Source organism: Trachemys scripta, chromosome 2 (genome assembly GCF_013100865.1).
Source record: "Trachemys scripta elegans isolate TJP31775 chromosome 2, CAS_Tse_1.0, whole genome shotgun sequence".
Taxonomy (NCBI): domain Eukaryota; kingdom Metazoa; phylum Chordata; order Testudines; family Emydidae; genus Trachemys; species Trachemys scripta.
Window position 1 is genome coordinate 196802 of NC_048299.1, and position 15110 is coordinate 211911.

At 48.8% G+C, this 15110-nt stretch overlaps 2 protein-coding genes across 2 annotated transcripts in view; both read right to left on the reverse strand.

Moving 5' to 3' along the window:
• LOC117871889 overlaps positions 1–15110 on the reverse strand; it is a 63017-nt gene that overhangs the window by 36900 nt on the left and 11007 nt on the right. The window lies entirely within an intron of this gene.
• On the reverse strand, positions 2918–7949 carry LOC117873923. Its single transcript, XM_034763825.1, has one exon. The coding sequence runs from the start codon at positions 7947–7949 to the stop codon at positions 4128–4130; it is 3822 nt and encodes a 1273-aa protein (XP_034619716.1). The 3' UTR covers positions 2918–4127.

Here is a 15110-nt window from a genome sequence, read left to right on the forward strand (position 1 = left end):
TTTCACTTTTACTTGAAATCACTTACAGGGCTGTTCTTTGTTAATACACGTGCTCTCATTTCATTGCAAAACCCTCTGAGTGCTGCATGCTAAGCTACCGGGTAAACCCCCTCAGCTCACCCGCAGGCTGTGTGGGCGCTGGCTCTCTGACACAGCCAACTTGATAACTGCTGGGATGTCCAGGGACGGGGACTGGACAGTTCTGGGGGGACGAGATTTGGAGCTGGAAGGGCTGTTGGTGTCGCCCTGCGAGGAGTAACTGGGCTGGCCTAAGCCAGGGTGAGGGCACTGGGCTGTGAGCAGCATGGACGCACCCAGGGTTACAGGGCAGGGGTGACCCAACCCTCACTGGGCTGGGTGAACCCCAGAGCGTCACCCGTCACTGGAGGTGTGTAAGAACAGGTTGGACAAACTCCAGACAGGGATGGTCTGGGTTACCTTGGCCCTGCCTCAGCGCAGGGGCAGGACTGATGACCCCTCGAGGGCCCTTCCGTCCCGATGTTTCTGTGATGCTGTGAACCAGTCTCCCCTTAACAAGGAGGTGCCACTGTGAACACCGCCAGCCTGCGCCGTAGCTGTGAATTTCCTAGCGGGGGTGACATGGGAAGTCAGACAAGAACCCCAGAGCTGCGATCAGAATACACAATGTTCTCTAACGACAATAATGCAAACCCCAGAGGGAGACCGATACCATGGGAGAGAGGAAAAGCACACTCCCTGGCTGGGAGCTACGGGCTGATCAGAGCCAGAGAAGGTCAGAGGGGCAGGAGGAAATTCCATGGAGGGAAAACACTGCCCTGCGACGGGCTCCAGTGTCAGAGCTGGGGCTCAGCTCATACTCAGGAACGGGATGTTGACACAGCGGCAGTTTGGCCTGGGAAAGGCCGCAGCCCACCAGGATTTGCCCTCGTGGTTCCCTGCCCATCGTGTGACGGTCCCGGGGGACACATCAGTATGTCATGGAGTCTCTTCTCAAGCCAGTTGCTGCTGGTTGCTGTGGTGACCAGGCCCAGAAATCCCATCTCAGGGCAGTTTTGAGGAGTCAGCTTCGTTCACAGAGTCAAAGTGTTTAAAGCCAGCAGGGACCCCTAGATCATCCAGTCTGACTTCCTGCGTACCACAGGCCACCCTCACCCGCCAGCACCTGCACGCTGAGCCCAAGCACTGCAGCCTCAGGAGACTAGACTGTTACGTGCCACAGGCAGAGAATAGGAGGGGCCGAGGTGCACCAGTGCTCCAGGCCCTGCCATGGCAGGGAAATGTTGAGGTGAGATACACCCAGAGAATGCAGGCAAGTGACCCGCACCCACACACTGCAGAGGAAGGTGAAAATGCCCAAGGTCACTGACCGTCTGACCTGGGGAAAAATTCCTGATCCCGCATATGCTTGCAAGAGGCAGGATGGACCCATAAGAACCAGGCCCATCCCCTGATCTCAGTGGGGCTGGAGCCCCCACTCAGTGCCTGGCCAAGGGGCGTGTTCACGGCTCTGCCTGGCCAGGGTGTGCTGGGGGGTGTCTGGGGATGGGGTGTTACAGGGGAGAGCGGGTAACAGCAGCCCCTAGCACTGCAGCTCTAACAGCATCAACAGCGCACCTGGGGCTCCCTGGCTCCCATGGCCTTTCTGCAGGTCTCTCCTCAGCACAGGGCGTGTGGCAGGCAGTGACCCAGCTGTAACCCCTCTCCTGGCACGGGACAGATGGAGGGAGCGAGGAGCAGTCAGAGAGGGGATGGGGCCACCCAGCCACTGAAACACAAGACAGACGCCATCAAACCCACCGACCCCAGCTACTGCCTGCAACGTGCTCCCAGAGAGCGAGCAGCCGCAGAGGGAGGAGGAACGCCGGGGGGAAATGGGAAGCAGAGGAGAATTCACTGCTCTCTCCATGTTCTCCCCTGCAAGGGCCACAGCGCTGGGCTCGATTCGCTGGGCAATAGGGATGTAAGCAGGGTCTGAATGAATGCTTCCCTGACAGCTAGCTGGAGGGGAGAGACTTGGGTGTGTTTATGTGTAACCCTCTGAGTATCTAGGGGTTCTGTTTCAATAACATAATGCAACCGGCTCGAGCCCCCACCCAGTGACTTGGGACAATTACACCCCCCCCCGGGTGCCTCTAAGAGGCAACACTTCCCCTCTCACAAGCACAGAGTCTGAGTGTAGCAAAAGCCCTTTAATAAAGGAGGGAAACAATGCAGCATTATGTTGGGGAAACACCACAAACAGGATTCATAAATGTAACTCATGAGCAAAGTCCAGCAACCCTAAAGTCCCATTAATGTGCCTGTCCTTTCCCTGCACCTCACTCACAGCTGCTGTCCTTGGATCATGCAGACTCAGAGTTCCAAGGTGCATCTGCAGACCTGGTCAGAAAAGGGGGATACATCTGGGTATGGAAATTGTATAGCAGGCCATGAATGCTCATGAAATTGGGGGTTGGGGTGTGGGAGGGGGTGAGGGCTCTGGGGTGGGGCCAGAAATTAGGAGTTCAAGGTGTGGGAAGGGGCTCCATACTGGGGCAGGAGTTGGGGTGTGAGTGGGGTGTGAGAGCTCGAGCTGGGGGTGCGGGCTCTTGGGTGGGGCTGGGGATGAGGGTGCAGGAGATTGCTCTGGGCTGGGACGAAGGGGTTCAGAGGGTGGGAGATCAGGACTAGGGCAAGGGGTCGGGGCGCAGGAGGGGGTCAGGGGTGCAGGCTCCAGGTGGCGCTTACCTCAAGCAGCTCCCAGAAGCAGCGGCATGTCCCCCCTCTGGCTCCTATACAGAGGGGTAGCCAGGAGGCTCCACACGCTGCCCCGTTCACAGGTGTCACCCCTGCAGCTCCCATTGGCCACAGTTCCTGGCCAATGGGAGCTGTGGAGGTGGCACTAGGGGCAGGGCCAGCACCCTCTGGCTACCCCTCCGTGTAGGAGCCAGAAGGGGGCCATGCCACTGCTTCCAGGAGCCGCGCAGAGTAATGGCACTGAGCCATGTATGTCCTGGAGGCTGCTCCCCAGCAGGAGCCTGAGGACCATAGCTTGCCCACCCTGCTTTAGACCTAGATGTCAGTGGCTTTCCCTATACCGTATGTAACAAAACTCTAACTGAGCTCTGTTATTACACAGCAGAGTAATAACTGGGCTTTGGAAACCCTGTCCCTTGCCTAGCGAGAGCTGCTCAGTTGAGGGTGAGTCCCTCAGTCGGAAAATGCCAAGTACAGCTCTACTGTCCTTGATTCACACAACCAAGATAAAAACAACAAGGAGTCTGGTGGCACCTTAAAGACTAACAGATTTATTTGGGCATAAGCTTTCGTGGGTAAAAACCTCACTTCTTCAGATGCAAGGATAACCAGGATAACAACCCTTTATTAGTCCTGCCCCAACAACAAAGATACTGGGGATCCCACAGCAGCCAAAGTGACCATTTGAGAAAGGCAGAAAAAGAATCAGTGGGTGGAAGTTAAAGTGAGACCAATTCACATTAGAATTAAGGCACAAATGTTTAACAGGGAGGTGATTAACCATCGGAACAGGCTGCCTAGAGAAGTGGTGGAGTCTCCATTTCTTGACATCTCCAAGTCCAGACTGGCGCCTTTCTGGAAGATGCTTTAGTCAAATGTGAATTATTGGGCTCAGTACAAGAGTAACGGCGCGGTGGGTGAGGGGTGGATTCTCCTGCCTATATTATACAGAAATCAGACTAGATGATCTAATGCAGTGTTTCTCAGACTGGAGGTCCCAACCCAAAAGGGGGTTGAAGGCTATTGTGGGGGAGGTTGTGAGACCAGTGGCTGCTGGCTGGGCACCTTGCTCTGAAGGTTGTGCCAGACCATGCCACCCTTACTTTTGTGCTGTTGCTGGAGGCAGTGCTGCCTTCAGAGCTGGGCGGCCAGAGGGTGGTGGCGGCTGGTTTCAGGGAAGAGTACCACTTTTTTTGGGGTGGGGGGGGAGGAGTCATCACAGCCTGAAATATTTTCAAAGGGAGGCCCAGTTTAAAAAAAAAAAAGTTTGAGAACCCCTGATCCATTTTCCAAATATCTACACAGCTGGAATGTAAAAATAGCAGAAGTCCCCATTCATGAATAAAAGCTGAAAAGTGTGTTTGTTTTACAGGCTTTCATGTTTCAGGTGTGAGGGGATTCACTGCAGGCTATTTTCCACCAGACAACCAATCTGTTACCATATTATACCCTTTTTTGAGCTTCTTGCCAACTTTCACGATTCCCATCTCTGGTGTTTCATGCTTCCTGTACTTTTCCTTCTTTGCTGACAGCAGTTCCTCGTTATTGGCGATCTTGGTTATTATCACAGCCTGTTCTCTCACCTCCTTCAGCGATTTTATGCGTCCCTGGTACCCAGGCTTCACTTCCTGCTCTTCTGACATGATCATCAGGTCAATGTATTCTGGAGTGGACAGCGGGTTTGGTTTTAAGGCAATTTCTTGCAGGCGTTGGAGGCTGAGAGATGATCTCTTAATGAGCTTTAGTACTATAACTTCTACTCTAGTGTATTCCTCACACAGCCTCTCGAAAACCTTCTCTGTCGTCATCACCTCACCAGAGGCCTTTTTGTACTTTTCCTGCAGCTCTGCATAGGTTTTTTTCTCTTTTATGACTTCATATCTCCACTTGTACTTTTGATTGAAGTGAATGTTCCACACACATTTACCAGGGCAAGCCCTGCAATTTCCAGAATGGTCCATAGCCGAACAACGGTATTTGTCGTTATCATCAGCATATGCACAGTCATCGTGACATGTGAAGTGACATTTCTGGCAGTTTGTTATAAACAAACCTGTGCCACTGATATCTTCTTTCACTGCCTCTGTTCGTTCTACCTCGTACTCAAAGTTTTTATTGGCCTCCATATCACCCCTGTGCTGTTCCAGAGCTCGCTCAGTCTGTCTTAGCTCCTCTAGCTTTGTCAGGCCAGCTTTGATTTGTGGCTGCAGCCCTTGCACAGCAACCTCGAGCTTCTTCCGTTCCCCGAGAACTTCCTGGGTTAATGTTAAACTTTTAGTCTTTAAAGATCTTAAGGAGTTAAAAAAAGTCTCCATGCTGATCGCTCCCATTTCCCAGAACATTGCATCAAAATTACAGCTGCCCTCGTCAGCTCCAGCATTGCTGGCAAACAGTGCGGAGTTGTTGAATTTGAAATGAACAGGGACACCCTGAGCATCTTTAGTACAAGGCACCTCAGACTCTTTAATGGCTTCCAAGACAGGGGGTGTCTGTCCATCTGCGAAGGTGATCAGGATTTGTATATTGTCTTTTATATCCTTCCCAAAGATAGAGAGCACTGAGTCAAACACGTACTTCTGGGCGTGTGTCAAACGAGCTAAGGAGGCTTGAACTACAAAGCAGACGGCGTCTATTTGATCAATGGCCCCTGGGGTGGAAAAAAATGCTCGGATCTGCTCAGTTAAATTTATGTCATGTTCAATTCCTCTAGTATCACCAAATCCCGGGGTGTCTATTATAGTCAGGGAATAAGGGACTTTGAAGCCCTTCTTGCAATTGACCTCGTAGGCAGTCACTTCAGATGTCTGGCTCTGGGCTTGGCTTCTGTTTGTAATTTCATGAATTAGCTTGAACCTGAATTCATCTTTCCATTGCACACCCAGGACATAGTTGATCATCCCATTGATGAGTGTAGTTTTCCCTGATCCAGTTGCTCCCATCACCATAATCACTTTTTTAGGGACATGATGTGTCTTTTCTCCAAGTCTGCACTTCAGATAAGATGACCTAGGACCTAATGCTATCTTCTCTAATGGAAGGGCATAGACTGATGGCTGCCCTTTTTTTATGAGCTTGCTCTTTTTGCGGAGAGAGCGTGCTAATTTATTTGATTCTTCTTTTCTTTGTGTTGAAACAATAACCTCCTCACTTGGGGCACTCACAGCCCCATCCGCACACACAGCCGACACCCGGAATCTGTAGGGAGTCTCAGGCCTCAGTCCACCAATGGTACAGAACTCTGTTCTCTCGCCCGTCCTTCGTTCCAGCCATTTGTCTTTCTGCTCACCTCCAGCTTCCTCTTTATAGTCCACCTTATACTCCCTTATACTGACTCCATCTGCAATGACACTTGGACTCTCCCAGGTGAGGGCGATGGCTGATGATTCTACAGTAACTTTTTCTGGCTTCCCAGGAGGGCTGGTCGGGGGAAGTGTCTTCACAGGATCACTCACGTCGCTGCTCTCGCTGAGCCCTGATTTGCTCACTGCAGCGTATCGGAACTGGTACTCGGTGTTTGCACGTAGCCCTGTTACTGTGAACGTCCCTTCTTTGTTATTTACATCCACAACTGTCCAGTTCTCCTGCCCTACCATTCTGTACTCTACCCGATAGCAAGATATCTCCTCCCTTCCAAAGGCTGCTGGGTTAAAGGTGAGCTGCACACAGTCATGTCTGACTCCATCAATCAGGAGAGAAAGAGGTTTTGATGGAGGTTCATAGTTAGTGCTGACCAGGTCTCCATTTTCATAGAGGTAAATTGAAGCTCCCGGATTGTCCTTGTCTGGGACCGAGGCCACAATGAATCTAGTCTTCCCATTAGATTTATTGACACGGGCAAAGTCTGAAATGGATTTTGCAGATTTTCGGACATTTTGTTTCCTCTGTTTGTCCTCAAACCACAGTTTGGATTTGTCGCTGACATAACTGACTGATGCAGGATCTTGGGTATTCTTCATAAACTGGGTCTGAAGGTAGAGTTTTAAATCTGATAAATATGGTTCTTCTTCATGTAATGAAGTGAACATAAAGGAGACAACAAAGTCATTCTTAAGATCAACTACTATTTTATCCAGTTTATTCTGGGAGGACACTACTTCCACATCCTTTAGGGCAGAAACATAGAAATTGACAAAATTCATTTCTCGTTCCTTTTTATCCAGAAATTCATTGAGTTGCTGGGTACTGAACGGTGATCGGTTTTTGCAGATTAAAACATCCACCAGGGCCCCTTCCTCTTCTCCACCTCCACGAATGGAGGGTAAGAGTCCTGCTAGCTGTTTCTGGAAAGTCTGTCTGTGTTCCTTACACAGATCTTTGAATTGCTGGATTTTACTCTTGGTTTCGGGGAAGGTTGAGGCAATTGGATTCTTCAATGCGTCATTGCATCGCATGTCTAATTCTGTCAGTTGCTCCAGGGCGGTTTGAACATCAAAGATCAGTTCTGTGCTGATCTCACGCACGACCTGAGCCGCTCTGGAATCCAGCTTGGTCAGCGGGTACAGCCAGACTCTCACTGGTACGGCCTTCTCCCCGCTGGCACCCAGCAGCTTCGGGAGAGTGGAATAGGTTTTCATGGCATCTTGGTAAGTAACTGGATTGTTCTGAAGAGCAAAATCACCATAAAACTTACAACTAAGTTTTTCAGCTTGTGCTTTTTCCGTGTCAACCATTTTGAGAGCTCCTTCCCCTTCGATGGAAACCAGGGGTATCTTTTTAATGATAACCTGGAGTTTTCCCTGTATGTCTTGTATGTTCTCAGATGAAGAAATGTCCTGATCAAAGACAAAAAAAGCCTGCGCCCCGTACAGCACAGCCGTGACCACGTGGGTGGCTGTGCCTTGGTCAAACACATCAGGGTAAGAGATATTATGGTACCCTAAATGGTTCATAGTCAGCTGCTTAAACTGTGTTGTAGTTGAGTACTGGAGAGAAACACGAGCTTGATGTTTTGATGTCTTGGTATCACTTAAATATTCTGCGGATCCATTCACTTTCACCAGGCCAGACAGGAAACTGGCGTTCAGCGATGCTGTGACACTGAGGGCAGAGGCCTTGTCTTCAGTGGCATCAGATGCAACAATCTGAAATTCAGTCTTGGATTGTGGTTTTGTGTCTACATGATTTTGAAGTGTCTCCAGGTCCCATAAAGTGATGCCTAGAATAGTACAGACAGACACATGGTAAATGGCAGAGAGGGTAAGAAACCTTTCTGTTCTGTAACTGCAAGACATTTTCTAACATTAAAAGAAGAGCTGAATGTCCCTGAACAAACTGTCTGATCTGGTAACATGCTTCACTCATTGTGTCTGTGCGAGAATAAACATAGATTAGCATTCATTCATTTATAAGTCTAACATAAACACACAACCCTGACTTTGCAAAGTTATAATTAACATGACATTTTTATGTTAGCCTGCTGCACCTAGGGCAGTTTCAGCAGCTGATAATGAGATTGTTATGCGTACATGCACTTATAAGAACGGCCATACTGGGTCAGAGCAAAGATCCAACTAGCCCAGTATCCTGTCTTCCGACAGTGGCCAATGCCAGGTACCCTGGAGGGAATGAACAGAACAGGGGATGGATCACTTGATGATTCCCTATCGCCCATTCCTAGCTTCTGCCAAACAGAGGCTAGGGACACCATCCCTGCCCATCCTGGCCAATAGCCATTGATGGATCTGTCCTCCATGAAGTTATCTAGTTCCTTTTTGAACCTTGTTATAGTCTTGGCCTTCACAACATCCTCTGGCAAAGAGTTCCACAGGTTGACTGTGGATTTCCAAAGTTTATGGTAAACTAAATTGTGTTTGTAATTGAGCCTAGTTTTGGTCATGTATGTAGCTAGACATGCCCACTATGATGTTATTGACATAAACTATGACCATATAGATCATTGTTGCAACCACTGTTATATATTTGCAGCAAATATTGTACAAAGGTTGTCGTGTAAGGTGAATGAGGTTATGATTTGCAGGTTATCATTATGCTGTCTATATATGTGTATCATTTTGTAGTATTGGCTATGTATTTGTATCTGAATGTGTTTTGATTCTAAGTAGCCTCAGTGAAGCATTTGGTCAGCTTCTTGAGAAAGGACTATTCTGAGTAAGTGCCCAATCAAGAAACACTTAAGCTAACAATGAACTTTGGGAGACGCCAATCCACATCTGAGCTTTCCTAACATGTAAACAATGGCGTCGGCCTGTAAAGAACTGAGTCATGCGTGGACGTGTGACTTGCCCATGTGACTACAAACTCCATCTTGTTGCTGTGATTTTGCACAGGAGAACCAAGGGGTTTCCGCTCACAAGACAGAAAATATAAAAGGCCCTGGAAACTGCTCCATTTTGTCTTCAATCCTGCTTCTTACTTCTGGAGGAACCTTGCTACAAACTGAAGCTCTGAACAAAGGACTGAATGACCCATCCCAGCTGGGGATGTTCCAGAGACTTGATTTGAACCTGCAGTTTATTCATCACTGCTACAAGCCTGAACCAAGAACTTTGCCATCACTGTATGTAATTGATTCCATTTAACCAATTCTAGCTCTCATCTCTATCTTTTTCCTTTTATGAATAAACCTTTAGATTTTTGATTCTAAAGGATTGGCAACAGCGTGATTTGTGGGTAAGATCTGACTGGCATATTGACCTGGGTTTGGGGTTTGGTCCTTTTGGGATTGAGAGAACCTTTCTTCTTTTAATGGGGTATTGGTTTTCCAAACCATTCATCTCCATAACGAGTAGCACTGGTGGTGATACTGGGAAACTGGAGTGTCTGAGGGAATTGCTTGTGTGACTTGTGAGGGGGAGGCATCACCAAACCAGCCAAACAGAGAGGACTTCAGTGGGGCGAGACTGAAGTCCTCTCTGTTTGGCTGGTTTGGTGATGCCTTAGAAGTAAAGGAAACCCAGCCTGGGGCTGTGACTGTCCTGCTCTAAGCAATTTGTCCTGAACTGATACTCAGTTGTGTCCCACCAAAGCCAGCAAAGGCCCAACTCCTCCCACCCTCCCTTGCCCTTCAGCAGGCTCTCGGGGCACACAGACTGTGGGGCATGTCCATGGGGAAGAGGGGACCCTTCTGGGGCTCAAGCCCCCCCTCCCCCCCCGGCTCAGGGTCCATCAGCCCGCGGACGCGGCCCCCTTTTGCCAGTGCTGCATGGTGCTGCCTTGGTCTCCGGCCCCAGTGCTAGTCCCGCCCAGACCCACTCCTATGAGGCATAGGCCCCTGCGGGGCTAGCGCTGGCTGGGGCTGGAGACCGGGGCAGCAGCACGTGGTGCCAGTAGGAGGGGGACACGGTTGGGCTGATGGACACCGAGCCGGGGTCAGGATTCAGGGGGCTCCGGCCCCAAAGTGTGTGGGCCTGGATGCTAAGTGGGTGGGCCACGGCATAAAGTGACACAAAGGTGCCTACTGGGATTTTCAGAAGCCTGGTGCACCCTTTAAAAAATCTGGCCCCTGGATCCTGTGTCCAGTGATCAAACATAAAGGGAGAGAGCCAAGATAGTGCAACATTCAGGCTCTGTTCAATCCTCCACATTTACTGTGCTTTCCCCACAAGCTTCCTGGCGGTCGGGTTCTCTACGTTCCTGTACACAGCACTTCACATGACCTTAGCCAGAAAGCCAGAAGCAACACAATAAGCAGAAATTAATTGCTGGTAAAGGGGAAACCTCCTTTTGCATGGACTTTACACCGCTGCTCTGTTAGTGCAAATACCTTGCAAGTACAGCAACAGGCCTGTTATGTGTTTCAGTGGGGACACTGAGCAAAGCACATGTTGTGTGTGCACTAAGGGAAGAGTTTGCTCTCTTGCCGTGCTGGTTCTGTGCACTGGCTGAAATTCTCTAGTTAGGGAACAGCCCCAAGTGTCAAGTTGAACTCTTGGGTCCATGTGGAGTGGGAGCTGCCCAGGGACTCTGACTGCAGTTCCACATGGGAGCGGAGATGCTGGATGTTTGCTCAGCCGCACTCATAGGCGGCAGGTTTGTATAATTTTTGGTGGTGCCCCCCCGCTCCCGCCCTGTAAGCCGATATAAAATGAAGCTACAACACGTCGGCGCCACAAGCTTACAAGGGTCAATTAAAAGTGGAAAGTCAGAAGCAGCACTTGCCTGCTTCAATATACAGGATTATATTTTGTTGCACCTGTTGTGACGAAGTGGGAATGTTCTTAATGTTTTCTCTGCATACTGTGTGGGTGCCTCAGTTTCCCCTGCAAGGTGCCAACGGAAGGTGTTGGGGACAAAGAGATCAGGTGGCCTCCTTGTCCGGAAGAGTCACAAAGGCCAGAGGAGGGAGTGTCAGTTTGGAGCTGGCTGGGGAAATGGGGAAAGGCCCAGAACTTGGGTCTGGGCTCCCCACCCCCCAAGATGGACCTGACTGAGCGGTCCTGTTTTCTGTACCTACAAGCTCTGTTTTAGACTGTGTTCCTGTCGTCTAATAAACCTTCTGTTTTACTGGCTGGCTGAGAGTCACGTCTGACTGCAGAGTTGGGCTGCCCCAGGACCCCGCCTGGGTGGACTCGCTGCGGGAAGCGCACGGTGTGGAAGGGCATGCTGAATGCTCCGAGGTCAGACCCAGGAAGGTGTGAGCTTCTTGCCCTGGAGACAGTATGCTCAGAGAGAGGAGGCTCCCCCAGAGTCCTGACTGGCTTTGTATGGAGCAGTTCCAGAGCATCCCAGCATCCCCTTCCACACCATGCGCTTCCCGGAAGTCCGCACAGGCAGTGACACTCCCTCCTCTGGCCTTTGTCTCTTTTCCAGGCATTAAGAGGCCACCTGATCTCTTTGTTCTCCAACACCTTCAGTTGGCACCTTGCAGGAGAGTGGCCCAGGCCATCAGTTGCCCGGAGACAGGGTGTCAGCCTTTCTCTGTGCAGAGAGCATCATACTGGCCCTCTAGGGCTCTACAACAATCACCCCCCCATGTCATAACTATAAAGGGAAGGGTAACAGCTGTCCTGTGTACAGTACTATAAAATCCCTCCTGGCCAGAGACTCCAAAATCCTTTTCCCTGTAAAGGGTTAAGAAGCTCAGGTAACCTGGCTGGCATCTGACCCAAAGGACCAATAAGGGGACAAGATACTTTCAAATCTTGGTGGGGGGGGAAGGCTTTTGTTTGTGCTCTTTGTTTGGTAAGGGTTTGTTCTTGGGACTGAGAGGGACCAGACATCAATCCAGGCTCTCCAAATCTTTCTAAACAAGTCTCTCCTATTTCAAACTTGTAAGTAAACAGCCAGGCAAGGCATGTTAGTTTATCTTTGTTTTCTCAACTTGTGAATGTTCCTTTTGCTAGAGTGTTTATCTCTGTTTGCTGTAACTTTGAACCTAAGGCTAGAGGGGATTCCTCTGAGCTCTTTAAGTTTGATTACCCTGTAAAGTTATTTCCCATCCTGATTTTACAGAGATGATTTTTACCTTTTTCTTTCATTAAAAGCCTTCTTTTTAAGAACCTGATTGATTTTTCCTTGTTTTTAGATCCAAGGGGGTTGGATCTTGATCCACCAGGAGTTGGTGGGAGGAAGGAGGGGGAGATGGTTAATTTCTCCTTGTTTTAAGATCCAAGGGGTTTGGATCTGTATTCACCAGGGAATTGGTGAAGAGTCTCTCAAGGCTACCCAGGGAAGGGAATTAGTTTTGGGAGTGGTGGCAGCGGACCAGATCTAAGCTGGTAGTTAAGCTTAGAAGTTTTCATGCAGGCCCCCACATTTGTACCCTAAAGTTCAGAGTGGGGAAGCAGCCTTGACACCCCCTTATCCCACCATCTAGATCCTTAAGAAATGCATAGGGGAAACTGAGGCACCCACACAGTATTCAGAGAAAACATTAAGAACATTCCCACTTCATAACACCTGTATACGACTAGTTATATACTTTAAAGGGTGTAAAATAATCAAGTATTGTGCTAAACACAATGATACTCCAAACTGACCACCAACTTTAAGTTGCCTGTTTTTCCCCTCAGGTGAGGGCTCTGGGGTGGGGCTGGAGATGAGGGGTTCATAATGCAGGAGGGTGCTCAGGACTGGGACTCGGGGTTGGGGTGCTGGGGGTGCAGGCTCTGGGGTGGGGCAGGGCTGGGGACAAGGAACTTGGGGTGCAGACAGGCTGTCCCAAGGCTAGGGCCAGAGAGGACTCCTCCCCCCCCGCACTGGCAGCAGCAAGCTCTGGGGGAGGGACCGCTCCTCTTTCCTCCCCCCCCCACAGCATACTCACTCTGCACCACGGTCACTGCACATGCTCCTAGGGCCTCTCTCAGGTCCAGAAAGCCCCCTTGCCTCCCCTATGGGGGGGTACGGGGGGGGGAGGGGTTGCCATNGGGATTATGGGACGTTTCCGGAGGCTGATCAGAGCGCAGTAACCCAACACCGTGACCTCCTTCACACTAACGCCCGGGTGTTGTAGCCAAGGCGCAGCAAACGTTATTCCTCTCGCCGAGGTGGGTACCGGCAGCACTATAGCCGCGGAGTCCGAGCGCTCTACAGACCTTGCCAGTGTGGACGGGGAGTGAGCTAGAGCGCCCGGGGCTCCTTTATTGTGCTGTAACTCGCAAGTGTCGCCAAGCCATGAGATTGTATGTGGGGGAGGGGAGCGGGGATTTAAATGGGTTTGGACCTTTGCTGTTGATGCAGAAGGAATAAAAAGTTTTGTGGCCATATATATATTTATAGGAATAAGTCCCCCTGGAAGTTTATGGGGCCTACCCTGGAGTTGTTAATTAGAAAGTAGTTGAGGTTGTTTTGAATTAGCATTGTTCTGGGCTGTTTTGGGGAGTTTTTGCAGCATCGTTTTAATTTTGCTTTTTTGGCTTTATTTTTATTTAATTTTGGGGGGTGGATGCCTTTGCTTTAGGGTTGTTAAGTTGCTTTTTTTTTAATTGTTTGAATGATCCTGACTGATTGGTTGCTGCTTTTTGAATTTTTGTTTATTTTGTTTATTTGGTGTTTTTTATTTTTTATTTGTTAGCATATATACATTTTTTTCTCTCTCTCTCTCTATATATAAAGTAAATAATTTTAAAAGCAAGACGTTTTGCAGAGCAAAGTTTTTTACAGAAGTAAGCAGAGCTAAACAAAAGCTAAACAAACTTTACTAGAACAATTTTTTTTGCTAATTTAAAATATAGTATGTTTGTTATTATTTACCATAATTATTGTGATTATTATTTAAAACAATTTTTGTTAGGCCTTTGGGATTACACTGTAACCTGTTAGGCTTTTGGGCCTACAGTGAGTTTTTCATTTGACCCTTTAATATTAATATATTAAACGGGTCACATTTTATTTAATTGGTTTAAAGCCATGTATTGTGAAGCAATTTGGGCTTGTGGCTTTAATTTAAGGTACTTTTTTTTTTTAAATTTTACAGCATATACAACACATTATAACAAACATGCTAATTAATATAAAATAATTATAGGGTTGATTATAATATTTAAAACTGATGTTTAGAAGAGGAACCAAGCATTGAAGGTGTTATACCAATGGTGTATTATTATTTGTTGGGCTTGTGTGGCTACTTTTAGAATTTTATTTTCTGGTGCAGAATGGCCAGGCTTTGTGTTAGTATTTATGTTTGGGTTGCTGCAGGTAATTGACTGATTTGTTTGGTTTTTGCTAGCTATTGGTATGAGGTGGTTTAATTAACCCCTAAAGAGAAATGAAAACTTACGGCATTGCTGACATTTGTTAGGTTGATATTTTTATTTTTATGAACTGGAAACCATAATAAGTTATGGTAGGGGTTTGTAATATTGTTATATTACATATATACTGCAACAAAGAGTCCTGTGGCACCTTATAGACTAACAGACGTATTGGAGCATAAGCTTTCGTGGTTGAATAAATACCCACTTCGTCAGATGCATGTAGTAGAAATTTCCAGAGGCAGGTATAAATATGCAGGCAAGAATCAGGCTAGAGATAACGAGGTTAGTTCAATCAGGGAGGATGAGGTCCTCTTTTAGCAGTTGAGGTGTGAACACCAAGGGAGGAGAAACTGCTTTTGTAGTTGGCTAGCCATTCACTAAGGTTACCATATTTCAACAATCAAAAAAGAGGATGGGAGGAGCCCCGCCCTAGCCCTGCCCCCGTCCTGCCCTAGCCCCGCCCCTGCCCCTTCCACTCCCTCCCACTTCCCACCCCCTCAGAACTCCCAACCCTCCCCCCCACTCCTTGTCCCCGTGATTGCCCCCTCCTGGGACCCCTGCCCCTAACTGCCCCCCAGGACTCCACCCCTGACCTAAGCCTCCCTGCTCCTTGTCCCCTGACTGCCCCCTCCTGAGACCTTCCCCACATCCTAACTGGCCCCCTAGGACTCTACCCCCTATCTGTCCCATGACTGCCCCAACCCTTATCCACACCCCCACCCCCTGACAGCCCCCCCC

Bases quoted from the DNA above. Each gene is read 5' to 3' on its own strand.
- LOC117873923 (XM_034763825.1), bottom strand. From the start codon at position 7,949: ATGTCTTGCAGTTACAGAACAGAAAGGTTTCTTACCCTCTCTGCCATT.